This window comes from Podarcis tiliguerta (assembly GCF_965153285.1).
Source record: "Podarcis tiliguerta genome assembly, chromosome: 1".
Lineage (NCBI taxonomy): Eukaryota > Metazoa > Chordata > Lepidosauria > Squamata > Lacertidae > Podarcis > Podarcis tiliguerta.
The window spans coordinates 99955296-99969670 of NC_139534.1; the positions used below are offsets into that span (position 1 = coordinate 99955296).

Genomic DNA, 14375 nt, shown 5'->3' on the forward strand with positions numbered 1-14375 from the left:
AAAAACGAAGATCATGGCCACTGGTCCCATCACCTCCTGGGCAAATAGAAGGGGAAGAAATGGAGGCAGTGAGAGATTTTACTTTCTTGGGCTCCATGATCACTGCAGATGGTGACAGCAGTCACGAAATTAAAAGACGCCTGCTCCTTGGGAGAAAGGCGATGGCAAACCTAGACAGCATATTAAAAAGCAGAGACATCACCTTGCCAACAAAGGTCCGTATAGTTAAAGCCATGGTTTTCCCAGTAGTAATGTATGGAAGTGAGAGCTGGACCATAAAGAAGGCTGATCGCAGAAGAATTGATGCTTTTGAATTATGGTGCTGGAGGAGACTCTTGAGAGTCCCATGGACTGCAAGAAGATCAAACGCATCCATTCTTAAGGAAATTAGCCCTGGGTGCTCACTGGAAGGACAGATCATGAAGCTGAGGCTCCAATATTTTGGCCACCTCATGAGAAGAGAAGACTCCCTGGAAAAGACCCTGATGTTGGGAAAGATGGAGGGCACAAGGAGAAGGGGATGACAGAGGACGAGATGGTTGGACAGTGTTCTTGAAGCGACAAACATGAGTCTGACCGAGCTGCGGGAGGCAGTGGAAGACAGGAGTGCCTGGCGTGCTCTGGTCCATGGGGTCACGAAGAGTCGGACACGACTAAATGACTAAACAACATTATCTTCTCCCAACTTAATACATTCACTTTACAGAGGACTTGATCCAAAGTCTTCAACTGGTCAGGAACTCACTGCAACGTGTAGACACCAGACAGTCTGCCTTCAGCTCTTCTAGAGGACTGCTGCTGAAGTCTTCCTCTTCCTACAGACCAACTCAGCTTCTGTCTCAGCCCTGGTGTCTTCACTTCCTCCTTAGACAGCCACTGCCTGCTGCCACTAGGACCTTTCAGGTCTTATTTCTGTTTCTGCTTCTTCCTCTAGCTGCTTCTTCAGTCCCTAACTCCAGACTCCCACAGTGCTAGGTCTGTCTTTTTAGTCTCTTCAGCCAGAACTCTTTCACCAATGAAAAGTTAGGCTCTTGACAAACCAATGTGTTGAAAGAGAATGTCCACTTTAGGAACTATCACAGCCTACCTTTTTTATTCCATGTTTGTATATAAGTCTGCTAATGTTCACTGACACAATAGAAAACTTCACATGGTAGAGTCACCTATTTAGTAACTTTATCTACATTTTTCTTGGCAGACTGTCACCTATATGTTGTATATTATTACTTCTAAATGACACCTGGGAGATGAAACCTGCCAACCTCTCTGTCCTCATTTAGTTAACTATTCACAAACGGAGCAGTTTTCACATATTAATACTATGTACATGTAACTTTTACTGTTTCTCCACACTGCAAGTCTGTAAAAGCTCAGTCCGTGGCATTTGATTCATCTTCCAAACCATCTCAGCTTTTTAAAAGCAAGTTTCCATAGTAGTGAAGATATACTTGAAATCTGAGAAGGCAGAGGTGGTGCAAGAACAGGATTTCTTAGTGCTTGGCGGTGCTCCGTGTAGGTCATCCTCGTTTTCCATGTTTAGCAAAACCAAAAATAAAAAAGTGCACACTGGTTCAATTTGCACAGCTCAGAGACTTTAGCTCTTCTTAGTGCAGAATCTATTTCATTTGTACTTATTAGTGCAAATCACACACAACCCAGCCAACCATCTTATTGGATTCCACAAAAGAGTAAAGCCCAAGGTAGGAAATGACACTCTTAAAAAGCATTTTAGCAGTTGAGGAAAGTTCCAAGCCTCTAAACGGTTTGTGAGAACAGAAGGTACAGTATCAAACTTTATTTCGGTCACAGACCAGCATAAGATAAAACATACAGATAAACTGAACACACGAGACTTAAAACAGGTAAGGGATAAAAAGTAGTAATTAAAAGGTAATTTTATTGTACATAAAAAGACAGAATCAAGGACAAACGGTTAAAAGTAACTATAAGGGAGTGTGAAGGAGCACAGGTCTTGCATTTTGGGCCTAGTATGTGGTGCAAACCATCCTTAGATGAATATCCACCATGGCATTGCAAAATCTAGCAACTGAGTATGTAACATCTGGGATTTCATCTTGAAGTAGCAGAGAGGTATAAAGTTGTTCTGTGCAACCTGGGAATTTTTGTAGTATAGGCAAGATGAACCTGGCTTGTATATCTGTATAGAATGGGCAGTGAGAACAGAAGCATTGGACTATGGAGCTACAACTAAAACTAAGCTGGAAATGCTTTATGAACAGTTAGCCCATGTTCAGTTTAGTAAAACATTCTTTATGCCTGAGGATTGGGGAGAATCTATGGGAAAGTCATACCAGTGCTCCATGGCTCCATTTCCTCCTCTGAAACCTTAGCTGCTGCTGAGCCATAAGACCAACATTAAAGAGGCCACAGCTGTCCGCAGAAATAATTCAGGGGTGGGAAGGTCTATAGTGTGTAACCACAGATTGTTCAACTTGACTATTTGCAGTCTTTCTACAACTGAGCCCCGCACATCACTATGTGGTACTGAAGAGAAGCAACAAGAAACAATGGTGGACTGTGCCTGTTGGTGATCTTCTGTATTGTATGGAATCAAGCATTTCAGAACTAACTTCTAACAAATACTAGGATGATACATATATAAACTTAATATGTGTATGCATTTGTGTGTCTTCAACAGGAAGGATAGTGGTATCCACGTTCCCCATTTTTAATACAATTTCAAAGAAAAGCAGTTTGTTTGGCAATGTTTATTAAAGAGTCACATTTCATTTAAGCCTTAGAACGCAGCACTCTGGAAAAGCTGCCAGGAACAATGTTTGACTTAAGAAAAGGCAATTATGAAACTAATTCCAATATAATAAAATAAAAACCACTCTTGCCTATTAGTTAATGCTTTAAATTGGTGGAAAAAAACCAAGAGTGCAAATCAGCAGAAGAGTTTTCAAAAACCTCTACACACAGACACATTTTGAAACCACACTTTGAGCTCTATGGTCAAAGGTGGGGTTTCCTTTTTTATTTACAGTATAAATTTAATGCATCAGGATTGCAAACAATGGTGCTGCTTTTTCTCTAATCTGGTTCTATGCAATAGATGCTCACATTACTTTGTCAAGGGTACATTACCATCTTGTTTTGCTCCAGTTCAATCTGAGAAATACATTCTCTCTGCTAATCTAATTGTAAAACATGGAAACACAAGATACCATCCATTATAAGAACATTTTCCATGTCCCAATGATGTGCTCAGCAACTAATTCAAGAAACATGCTGCCACCCATTCTTAGTTTGTATTGTGCCGATTTTCTCTTTAAAGAATGGGTCCATTTGTAGAAACAATTTATGGAAGAAAGACATGTTACAAGATTAAACGAATGGCACACAAAGGTTCTATGATTTTGGGGGTGGAATAGGCATGGAAAAACCACTCAAAATCTGTGTTTTAAGAATCTAGTCTGTCATTAATTGGAAAGTTTTACACTCAAAAGTGTGCTACTTAGTATCATCTACCTTTTAGAGTAAAGGCACAATGATTTCATTAATTGTAGATGATAAAGAATAAACACAAGATTCCTTTAAGATTGTAAAATCAAATATCTGAAACTGTAATCCTAGTCGTCTGCCTCAGTGAACTCAGTGGGGCTTACTTCTGAGCAGGCATGTGAAGAATTGAATTGATTTGCTTTCAAATTTGACTCTAATGCCATTGCTTGACAATATTCTCATTTAAAAAAATACAAGCTGCCTTGCCATTGTGTTTCCCATTTTTAAAATACAAATCACTATTTGTTCTTGAAACTGGTTCTTATAAGGGAGTGGCACAGTTGAAACTGTTGATAAATATTACAAGTCTTTAAAGCAATGCAGTTTATTAAAATGTGCAAAGCAAGTTTTGTTAAAATGTAAACCTTCCTTTCCTAATTACTTGAAGAATAAAACGACACTTAAAACTCTGCAACACAAAATATAACCAACAGTAACATACAGGTACACCATTTAGTATTTATTATATGCATTTTATATACATTATTTTTTTAAACAGCTGTACTTTTGCTATGTTGTACAATCTTAAAAATTTGCTGATTCATAGTTTGTAAAACAGAAAACTTACAAAACTCATCAAAACTTGCAAACTGATCAGAAAGATTTTTGTGGAAGACTAGAAAAAATACTTTATTGTCTTAATCATGCAGTTACACAAACAAAATCTTTTTGTTACACCATAAACTGAAGCACATCCGAAAAAAACAAATCAAAGCAGAGAATAACTATTCCAAACACAGCCAATTTCTGACTCTTGATTCAACTACTTTTGCATTCTATTTGAACCGCAAATAAAAACATTTTCACTCCAAAAGTTCTGAAATGACTTCCTGGAATCAACTTTACTCCAGACACTTAACTGGAAAAAGTCTGTCTAACTTTTAAAACTATTACATGTCCCATTTTTAATCTATTTTAGACTGTTCGAAGAGTGCCATAATAGATATACAGGGCCCCTTGATACGCTACATAAAAAGAATATAAAGACCAACAAAAATGAAATAAATAATAGGCCATTAGCCAGATGGGTAATCCTTGATAAATAATCTCGTAAATACAGTTAAGATGTACAAAATATCACATAGTGATAGGATGCCAAGATTAATTTTAAAAGTTCATTGGGAGGGCTGGGGGTACTTAGTTCCTTTGTGTTTCGCTTACACAATTCTTTACAGTCCTTTAGGAAGCCAGTTATGCAATGATGATGAATTAGCATCCTGATGAAAGGACTTAGTGGAGCTTCATTAGATAACAAAGGAAACGGTATTGTTACAGGGCAGCGGGCCAGCAAGATCTCTGTGGTTTCGGGTCCTATAATGCAGAAAAAACATCATCCATACAATCTTGAGCACTGTTGTGACAGGCTAAATATATAAAAGACATATAAAAACTAGAATTTTATCCAAATATTTTGTGCAACTAATGCTAAATATTTTAAGTTAATTCCTTTTTCTTTAAAGCAAAATAAAAGTTTAAAAGGGGAATCTGTGGCATTTGACTGATAAGTGAAGATACTAAGAGATGCAAAGAAAGCTACTCTTGGAGCTCACTCCCCCAACAAGAGCACCACATTCCTAACCCTAAGGCAGCACACAGAGTCCAAAATAAAAGTCTTCAATAAGATCCGACTCCACGTTCGTTTAAAGACACACCTAAATAACAGACAAACGCTCAGTCCATATCCAGTCAAGGCTACAAATACTGGTTTGCTTTTTTTTTTTTTTCCTTTCAAAAATACAGTAATTACAGTTAAATGAATCAGCCCAGCGTTATTCACGAGATCGTGATTTGACCAATTTAAATCTGCCCCAAACACACAGTCTCTGCTGAGGCTGGTCACATGTAGTGTCTCATCAGTAACCGTTTCAGTGATGGCAGTGACGCATTCCCTCTTTTCGTCCAGGCAAACCTGCTACATGAGATGCAGGTTTGCTTTGTTATGTCACACAAATACTTTGGCAAGGGCATCGGCTCCTGCACTGGCAATATATGCTTTCGATGGATGAAAAGCTACGTCATAAATGGATTCATCCAGCTTTTTCCTATGGGCTGTTATTTCTTGCACACACGTTTTGCTGTCCAAATTCCACAATCTAATAGAGCAGTCATGACCTGAATGAAGAGAAAAACAAGAGTCAGGATTTCAGACATAGCTAAATACACAATACAACAAAATCCGCTAGGAGTACAGGAGACATTGCTGACAACAACAACAACAACAACAACAACAACAATTTATTTATACCCCGCCCATCTGGCTGGGTTCCCCAGCCACCCTGGGCGGCTTCCAACAGAATATTAAAATACAATAGACTTACTTCCAGACATCAAGTAGATTCCATTAGGGTCCACAGCTAAACTTGTGACAGCGTCCAAGTGAGCAACCATAGAATGGATCATTTTACCTAACAGCAATTAAAGAACATGTAATGGTTACCAAGGATTCAAGAAACAAAAATACTGCATTGTTGGATCAGAACAGGTTTCCATCCAGCTTAGCATTCTGTTTCCATTGGTGGCCTGCTAGGTGCTTCAAGGAAGGTCACAGAAAGGCATAAACATTTGCCCTTAAATCAGTAACAGTTTTAAAACGATTATGTTAAAGGGATGGCATATGACTTTTAGAGTCTTCATTATCATAGTAATTTTGTTTCTGATTGCCAATTCTTTATGAATCCCACTTGAAGGGAAGTTGACACACTCGATTGAGAAGGTTAAACAGCTATTAATAGATTTGCAAAAAGCAAGAACAAACATAGGAAACACCAAGCCAATAACTTATTGAAAATAATTCCCAGTCACTGAAGCTGCACAAAGTACAGACTCCAGGAGGGCTAGAACAGAATAATGGAGACAGGGATATGCTTCTCAATTTGGGGCAACAGACTAATCCCATCTGCAGCTCCTATTTCCTGATGCCAATTCTAGCTCCAGCTATTTCCCTGCTACAGCAGTGAAAGATAAAATACTTTAAACTTCAATCTTAAAGGAATAAACATAGGCTTGCCATCCCCACCATCCCCCCCACTGCACCTCAGCCACCGTCTTGAGCTGCTGTGATCACAACATTCCAGTGGAGGATTTGGGAAACTGGGGATTAGGTGGGGAAGGCTGAAAGAAGACCCAAATGTCCCAGACTAAAGGAGGGATGACTGACAGAGAGGAGAATCTATAGAACAAGCAGGAGCATAAGCAAAGTATCAGAGGAATTGGCAGGATGCTGACAAAAAGGAAGGGCATTTTCATTTCCTTACCCGTTTTATTGTCAAAAAACTTGATGTGTCTATCTTCATGAGCTGTTATTGTTACAGGGAGTGTTGGGTGACTTACTACCCTGTTAATGTGATTGTTTGATTGTAAACCTGAGAACACAATAGAGATGACAATCAGAGGAGGAAGGAATCACAATGAATTCAGTTAACATGTTTGGTGCATATCTATCTATCTATCTATCTAATCTCCACAAGTTATCCCTGTCACTCTAGCTTCTTATGGGAGTTTGCATGTATGTCAAAGGATGGATTCAAAGACAAACTGGCTCCAATTCAGGAAAAGTGGGGGCTGGGTTGTTGCTATGAGAACAAGCAACAGCAAGCCTCAGGCTCTCGTGTCCCCCTCCTTTGCACACAATCAGAAGTTACTGGACTCTTCCGCTTGTAGCAAGACAAAAGATTCCAAATGATGGTTTGCCAAGAAACTAGAAGTGGAAGCTTTTCATCTCCCCCACCCCCACCCCAGAAAGAAATGGGAGGAAAGAAAACTTGAGCCAGAGGACATACCATGACTTATCCTTACATATAAAGAGTGCAATCTAAACCCCTACCCACTGTCAGTGGAGTTTTGTGGAGTGGTTGAGCCGCCGCCACCACATCTGCAGTTCAGTCACTTATGGCGAAGCAAAAGGTGGGAGGGCAGGACGACTGAGCCTGATCCCTGCAGAAGCTTCAGGCTGGAGCAGCGGTCAAGTTTCAAGTCAAACAATAATGGCTCAGTCCCCCTCTCTCAGAATGCCCCATTTCTGCTAAACTCCACTGGCCTTGGAACCCCTCCTCTATGTACAGCAGAAGACCAGGGAGAGAGATGAGTAGAGGGATGCCTCTGCTCAGTCTAAACCATCCTCACCCACACAGACCAGTGTATATGATGGTTTGATTGTTTTGCAACTGAACTACTCTTACTCTGACACAGAACTTCTAATAAACCATGCTCGCAAACCATGCTTTAATCAAACTGATTATGGTCCTAGTTTTGGGGTGCTCATGTACTATTTTAGCAAATATTTCTGGGGTACAGGCAATGAAGAAAAAGTGGATGAGCAGATGTGTAACACTGGCACTTGTACTACTTGAAATGAACATTTTAAGAAGCAGCTTTCATCAGGCATCTCCTTACTTGAAGAGGTCTGGGTGAACATGTCAACAAAAGAATATGAAGGACTTTTTATCTGGCAAGTGAAATGTGTTTTTTTTAAAAATCTTGTTTGTCCTCGCCATTCTTCTTTGAAGCAGTTCATCCTAATTCTTCCATTTTACACATGGGGACTTGCTGGTGGTAACTTTCAAGACCTCCCAGTAAGTTCACACAGCTGAGGCAGGATTTAAAACAAAGTTTCCCAGAACCAAATTCAACATCACCAGAGGAACTTAAAAATATTCCTGTTTACCAGGCATTTGATGGCAGAAAGATAGTGTTCCTGGCAACTGTGAAATTATTAGTTGTGAGGGTATGTGAATGTTCATACATTTTCAGAAGTTCTGAGATGCTTTCACATGTTTTGAATATGTTTTTAGATTTTTTTTTTAATGCATTGTTTTACTGCACAGTCACCCTGGGCTCCTTTGAAAGGAAGGGTAGAAATTTAACAAATAATACGGTGGCAAGCAAATATCTGGTAAGAACAAAAACTGTGGCATCACTGAACTACTTCAGCTGAACCTCCCCAGAATTTCTGTACACATATTTCACTGATGCAAAATATCCATTTGAAGAAAAATGTTTTCCTATATTTATATTACACCTTGGCCTTGTAAGATGAAGTCCCAGCTGCAAAAGTGATAAAAAAAGCAGTAAAGAACCTCTTTTGCTTACCAGAATCAGTCTGTGATGAAAGCATTACCAGTGCCTGGGATGTTTCCAAATCATAGATGACGGTGTTGCCAGTGCTAAATGATGTCACCATATGAGCAGGATCACAACCTATAAAGTCAACTGATGTGGGTATTCCATACTCTGGAGCCGAAAGAAAAGAATGAACAATGAATCTGTTAAGAGAAATACTTCTACATACAATTTAAGTTTCTAAGATAATTAATTTACTCAAAGATAAATATAATAATTAAAGTCAATGTACTGCTCTTCTTTTAAAAGAAAAAACAACTTCATACACCAAGGTATATTTATTTTAAAGCAATTTATGTTGCTTCCAAGTATAACTGCCATCCAAAATAAAATGGCTTGGATTCAGGGATCATAATGTGATTTTATTGGTTTATTTGTTGTTAGCCAGCCAGAGCAATAGAAAATACAATGAAAGGAAATTATTTAAAATTTTCAATAAACAAACAAACCATTAAAAAAAAAGACAAAAACCAAAAGGACTTGGAGTTAAAGGAAACACAGGTGTCTAGACTATCATAACCTGCTGTTATGAACTTTAGATTTGCTTCTAGAAATACTGTTTCTTGGCTGGTGTGTGTGTGTGTGTGTGTTTACAAAAATATTTTAAACTTAACCTTTGTTAACAGATAGAAAACCTCACAGCTCACCTCTATTTCCATTGTAAGTGCAAATGCAGGGCACTTTTTCTGGTGGATTCCATAATCTAATACTGCCATCTGCTGAGCAAGATAGTAAGTGATTCTTTATACCGCTATAAGCAAGACCCCAGACCGCATCCGTGTGAGCAATTAATGTGCCAGCTAGAACGTTTGGCTCTTTAGAAAAAAAAGAAAAACAAAATTAGTCAATCTTTTGAGTATTTCTAACCAGCATCCCAAAAGATGTATGGGTTCTTATAATGCAAATCTGTGTGGATAATCTATCAATTTGTTGTGAGATTCCAAATTATATAGTCATAATAACTGATCTTATTTCTTCTCTCCACAGATGGCTTCAGGAAGCAGCACTGGATGAGTGCTACTCTGGTCCTACCTAGGCTTTTGAGCTATGGGATGCCACAGGGCACCAAACTGTCTCCAATGCTATTTAACTCCAATGGGAGTGGTCACTGGAGCAAAGTGTCATCAGTATGCTGATGATACCGAACTCTATTTCTCACTAACATCTGATTGGGAACAGCTGAGAAGGCCCTGGACTGTTGTCTGAATACAATGGTGGGCTAGATGAGGGCTAAAAAAGAAGAGCCTGACTCCTGGCAAGACTGAGACTCTGTGGGTGAGCAATTAAGTTCCCACATCAAGGAAGTTGGAAAGCTGCCTGCCTAGATGGGATCCAGCATTGCCACTGCAGGCAGAGGCGTCCTTCGTGGCTAGGAGTGCCTTTCACCAATTTTAATTGTTTGGATAACTATAGCTGTTCCCGGATCAGCATAGCTTGACCGCAGTTGTCCATGCATTGGAAACCTCACAGTTGGATCACTGCAGAAACAACCTAAGTGGATTAAACTACATTATGACATATTTAAATAATGCTTACCATATGTATCATAAGGATCCACATTTGGGCTAGGCATGTTCCACCATTGTATAGTTGCATCTATTCCACCACTAAAACACTGCTCTCCATTGGAACTAACTGCCAATGATAATACAGGTCCACTGTTTTAAAACACAAAAGCAGTAGATTAAATACCAAAGTCAATTTTGCTTTATTGTTTTAAATATCAAAGCTTGAGTAGAATATCAAAATTACACTTTTAAACACACATACTTGCTGGTAACCTTACAATTTTGTTAAATAGTACAAAAGCTAAGAATCAGCATTAAAATATGAAAGATTCGAGAGGAAAAATCCTATTAGTAGTACAATTGGAACTATTAACAGAATAGATACTAAGGACACATAAGGTGCTCATTTAGGAAAACAGAAACTCAACTAAGGTAAGAACTTAGGAACAGCTAAGAACTTTTTAAGTATGATTAGTAATTTAACAAACTCATTTGAAACGTTACAATTATGAGAGAGAACAGCAAGTTACCAGCACATACAAAAAGCTGCTTCCATTCTTAATACACAACATCTCCTTATTTCGTCCCACCACATAACATGTGGTACCATACAGTGGTACCTCTGGATGCGAATGGAATCTGTTCCAGAGCCCCATTCGCATCCTGAGCAGAACACAACCTGCGTCTGCGCGGGCCACGATTCGCTGCTTCTGCGTGTGACGTCATTTTGAGCGTCTGCGCATGTGCAAGCAGCGAAACCTGGAAGTAACCCGTTCCGTTACTTCCAGGTCGCCACGGAACGCAACCTGAAAACACTCAACCCAAAGCATATTTAACCTGAGGTATGACTGCACTCCATTTATCAGAAACAAGGGAACAAACACATCTTACATTATATTGTCACCTCAACTTTTCTTTTAACCCTTCATAACCATAATCATAACCAGTAGTGAACAGCATGGTGCCAAATGGCATCACTCAACAGATCTCTGGTTGGTTGCATCACTGCTACTTACTGGGAGACAGGGGCGGGGCTAAGGTGGCTGTCAGCACAAGCACCTTGGCAAAGTCAATCTGGTGCTCCTGTTGGTGCATCTGCACCAAGCCAACCTTGCCCCTCCTCCTCTATCTCCCAGGAAGCAGCAGTGACACAACTAGCACCTCGCTCCAGACAAAGCCTGAGCGCTAACCATAGTTTGCTCTAGGTGTACCAGCAGTGGTCTGCCTGTGGAATGTATATATGAGAACATGGCGATACTTACATATGGGCTCTAAATGTGTAGATAGGTTCCACATCTAAAGAGGCACTCCTGTAAGAAAGGTGTCAGAAATAAAGAGGTCAGCATAATTGATCTCCCCCAATATGAGACTTCCAGCAATTTCTCTCAACAGTATCTAAATGTATACTTGCTTTTTGGCAGGAACTGTCTTTTGCAAGTTCCAGAGTTTTAGGGTATGGTCCTCAGAGGCCGTAACCAGCACAGGCTCTACAGGATGAAAAGCTAATGCCCGCACTCCATCGAAGTGGCTGCGTAGCGTATACTTAGGATTCCATGTTTTCCGAAAGGCATCTTTGTTGGCTGGCAGCTAAAGTAAGAATGCATATTGTTAACATCTAAGAGAGGCACACAGCTAAAAGCTTGTCGGCTGTGGGCTCTTAATTGCCACATGTATCACAGAACACAAATTGAAGCATAAGTTCAATAAATGTTATCAAGGAATCTGTTCTGCTAGGATTGCATTGCAATGCTGTGGAATGACCTTCAGTACCAACTCTTGCATTTTTATAAGAATACAGATAATGTATTTTTTTTCATTTTGAAAGCAGTTTTTTTCTAAATTTGCTGCTTGTATAGAAAATGTTGACGATTTATGACAGCCTCCTGAAGTTTTAGTAAACACAAGCTACCTAGAGGATTTCTGATGGTTAAAGAAGACAAGCTTCCATATCCCATCTTCCTTCTCCTCCCCTAATTTCTATCTTTATTACAACACAATACATCATACCTGAGTCATCTTTCTTTCACATCATCTCAGTCTATGTATGTGTCCTGCTACCTTTTTAAGGATTCTGTTTATAAAAACCTTTTCGGGATGCACTTGAAACAATGTAAATACCACAAATATACTGTCGTTAAATGCCAACTACAGTAAGTTTCTTGTTGATTTTACAAGAATCTTATCTGGTGTGTGTCTGTCAGGGAACTGCCATCAGTGCCGGAGGGAGAGAGCAAAATCCAGAGGGATTCCGGAGAGCGTCCCGGGATTGGGAGAGGCAGCCCATCTTCTGGGGAAGAGAATCAGCGTAGCACCAGTGGAGAAGGGGGGCAGATGGGGGAAGTGGCGAGGTGGTCCCATGACTCCTTGCCGGGGACCAGCGGGGAGAGTAGAGGTCCTCCGCTGCCTACGCCCTCCTTGCGCAGAAGGCTTTCGCGCAGAGAGAGTAGGAGAAGACTAGGCGTCAAAGAGCTTCTTTGCTGGAAGAAGTTTAAGAAACGCCCACTGACGGATTCTGCCAGCGATTGAGACAGCCACGGGTGAGTGGCTGTCCGGACAGAGAAGGTTCACTCAGGCAATCCAGCCAGGTGTTTGCACCAGCTTACGCACGAGCAACCCCTAGAACCATTACAGTGCCATTAATACATTTCATTGTGGAGACCTATTTATAATAATCATATGAAATAATATGCATGGTGCATAGCTATAGACCTACATTATGTGGAACATTCTAAGAATGTACTACTGTGAGATCTATTTTAAAATAAAGTTGTACTTACATCGTAACTGTAATCTGCATCATTAGCTACAGTCAAGTCTGCAAGGTCCCCAAGGCCCAGAACACTTAACAAAACGTCATCTGAACCCATAATAAATGACTTGCCCCCTCCAGATGGAAACGTAATTGGCTCAGCTACAAGAGACAAAAAATAGTTTATTATGATCTGGAGATTAAGAATTGGTAAGATTTTAATAAGAACCAAGAATTAAAGCTCAACGATTCCCCAAAATAAGTATATTTTGCATTGGCACATTTACAGTTTATATGTTAAATTCCATCAGTAAAACATGATATCTACTAATAAATCCCTTCTTACATATTTGTAGTCACTAACATCTGTAACTATAATAATGCTGTAATTTTTTTGTTTCCCTTTCCACTTTTGAGTATATTAATTTTACTGATCTGTTTTATTGATTACTAATGACCATGAATAAGCAAGAGATAAATATTGCATCAGAGCTGTTTCAGTTTCGTTTAATATTCACTTACCTTTTCAAACATGCCATTATGCACTGTTATTCAAAATGAAATTTGTGCCTTTCCCCCCTCAAATAACCTTTCACTGAAAATATAAAATAGTTGCAATCCTATAAACAATGTAATCCCTGTGAGTAAGTCCCACTGAATTCAATGGACTCACTTCCTAAGAAGGCATGGACAGAAATACCAAACTACTGCCTCACTGAATATTTTTAAAAATCATGTTTTGTTTTGTTTTAATAGGGCAAATGTACAGTGTCTGTACTTGATTATTAAGAGATAAGATGAAGAGGCATTCACTCATTTAAGCATAGGGTGAAATTCAGTAGAAGTGAAATGGCTTTAAATCCAGCACATGCTATATTAAGAGAAGGGGATAGGAATTTTCTTCAGTTGTCCCTTCCTACTTCAGCCCCCTGCACCCCCCAAAAAAACTTTTCCAGAGGGTTGGGGGACCCTCCAGAATAGCATGGAAGGTGGCCGTGGGGTCTGAAAGGGAAAGGGAAAATCAGAGACAATCACTCCTTTTCTCTTAGGTTAGCATATGCTCCCCGCCCCCAAGCAAAAGCCATTTTCAAGTGGAACAGCATTCCACCAGATTTCCTCACTAATTCCTACTTTATTTTTCAATAGTTTGCTAAAAATCAGTGAAGTGGCGCTTTCAAATGTATTTACAATTTCAGAAAATTGTTTTCTTTTAAGAGAATTTAATCTGCTTTTGGACCAACATAACATTCCATAATGTCACATTTTCAATTTTAGTTTTCTTTGTATCTTTACTTTCAAAAGCAGGCATCATCAGGCTACCTATGCTGCAGACTTTTCTCTACTTCCAAATCTGAAGGAATCAGTCTCCAAAGCATGCACAATTGTTATTTAGACCAAGCGATTTAAGAATTAATTATTTTTAGAATGAATACGTTGACTATCTACAATATGAGGAAGTCTCTGGCATTCTCTAA

General features: G+C 39.4%; 1 protein-coding gene across 5 annotated transcripts in view; it reads right to left on the minus strand.

Annotated features, from left to right (window-relative positions):
* Positions 1-3964: 3964 nt before the first annotated feature.
* Positions 3965-14375, minus strand: part of STRN3 (striatin 3) — a gene marked incomplete at its 5' end in the record, with an annotated part of 43448 nt that continues 33037 nt past the window's right edge. For all 5 annotated transcript variants that reach the window (XM_083452539.1, XM_083452536.1, XM_083452537.1 and 2 more), the window contains 9 exons: positions 3965-5637; positions 5844-5930; positions 6780-6887; positions 8614-8754; positions 9291-9458; positions 10180-10301; positions 11414-11461; positions 11563-11738; positions 12929-13062. In XM_083452539.1, coding sequence (XP_083308665.1) covers positions 5468-5637; positions 5844-5930; positions 6780-6887; positions 8614-8754; positions 9291-9458; positions 10180-10301; positions 11414-11461; positions 11563-11738; positions 12929-13062 — 1154 coding nt within the window. In that variant the 3' untranslated portion in view covers positions 3965-5467. The remainder of the gene's footprint in view (positions 5638-5843; positions 5931-6779; positions 6888-8613; positions 8755-9290; positions 9459-10179; positions 10302-11413; positions 11462-11562; positions 11739-12928; positions 13063-14375) is intronic.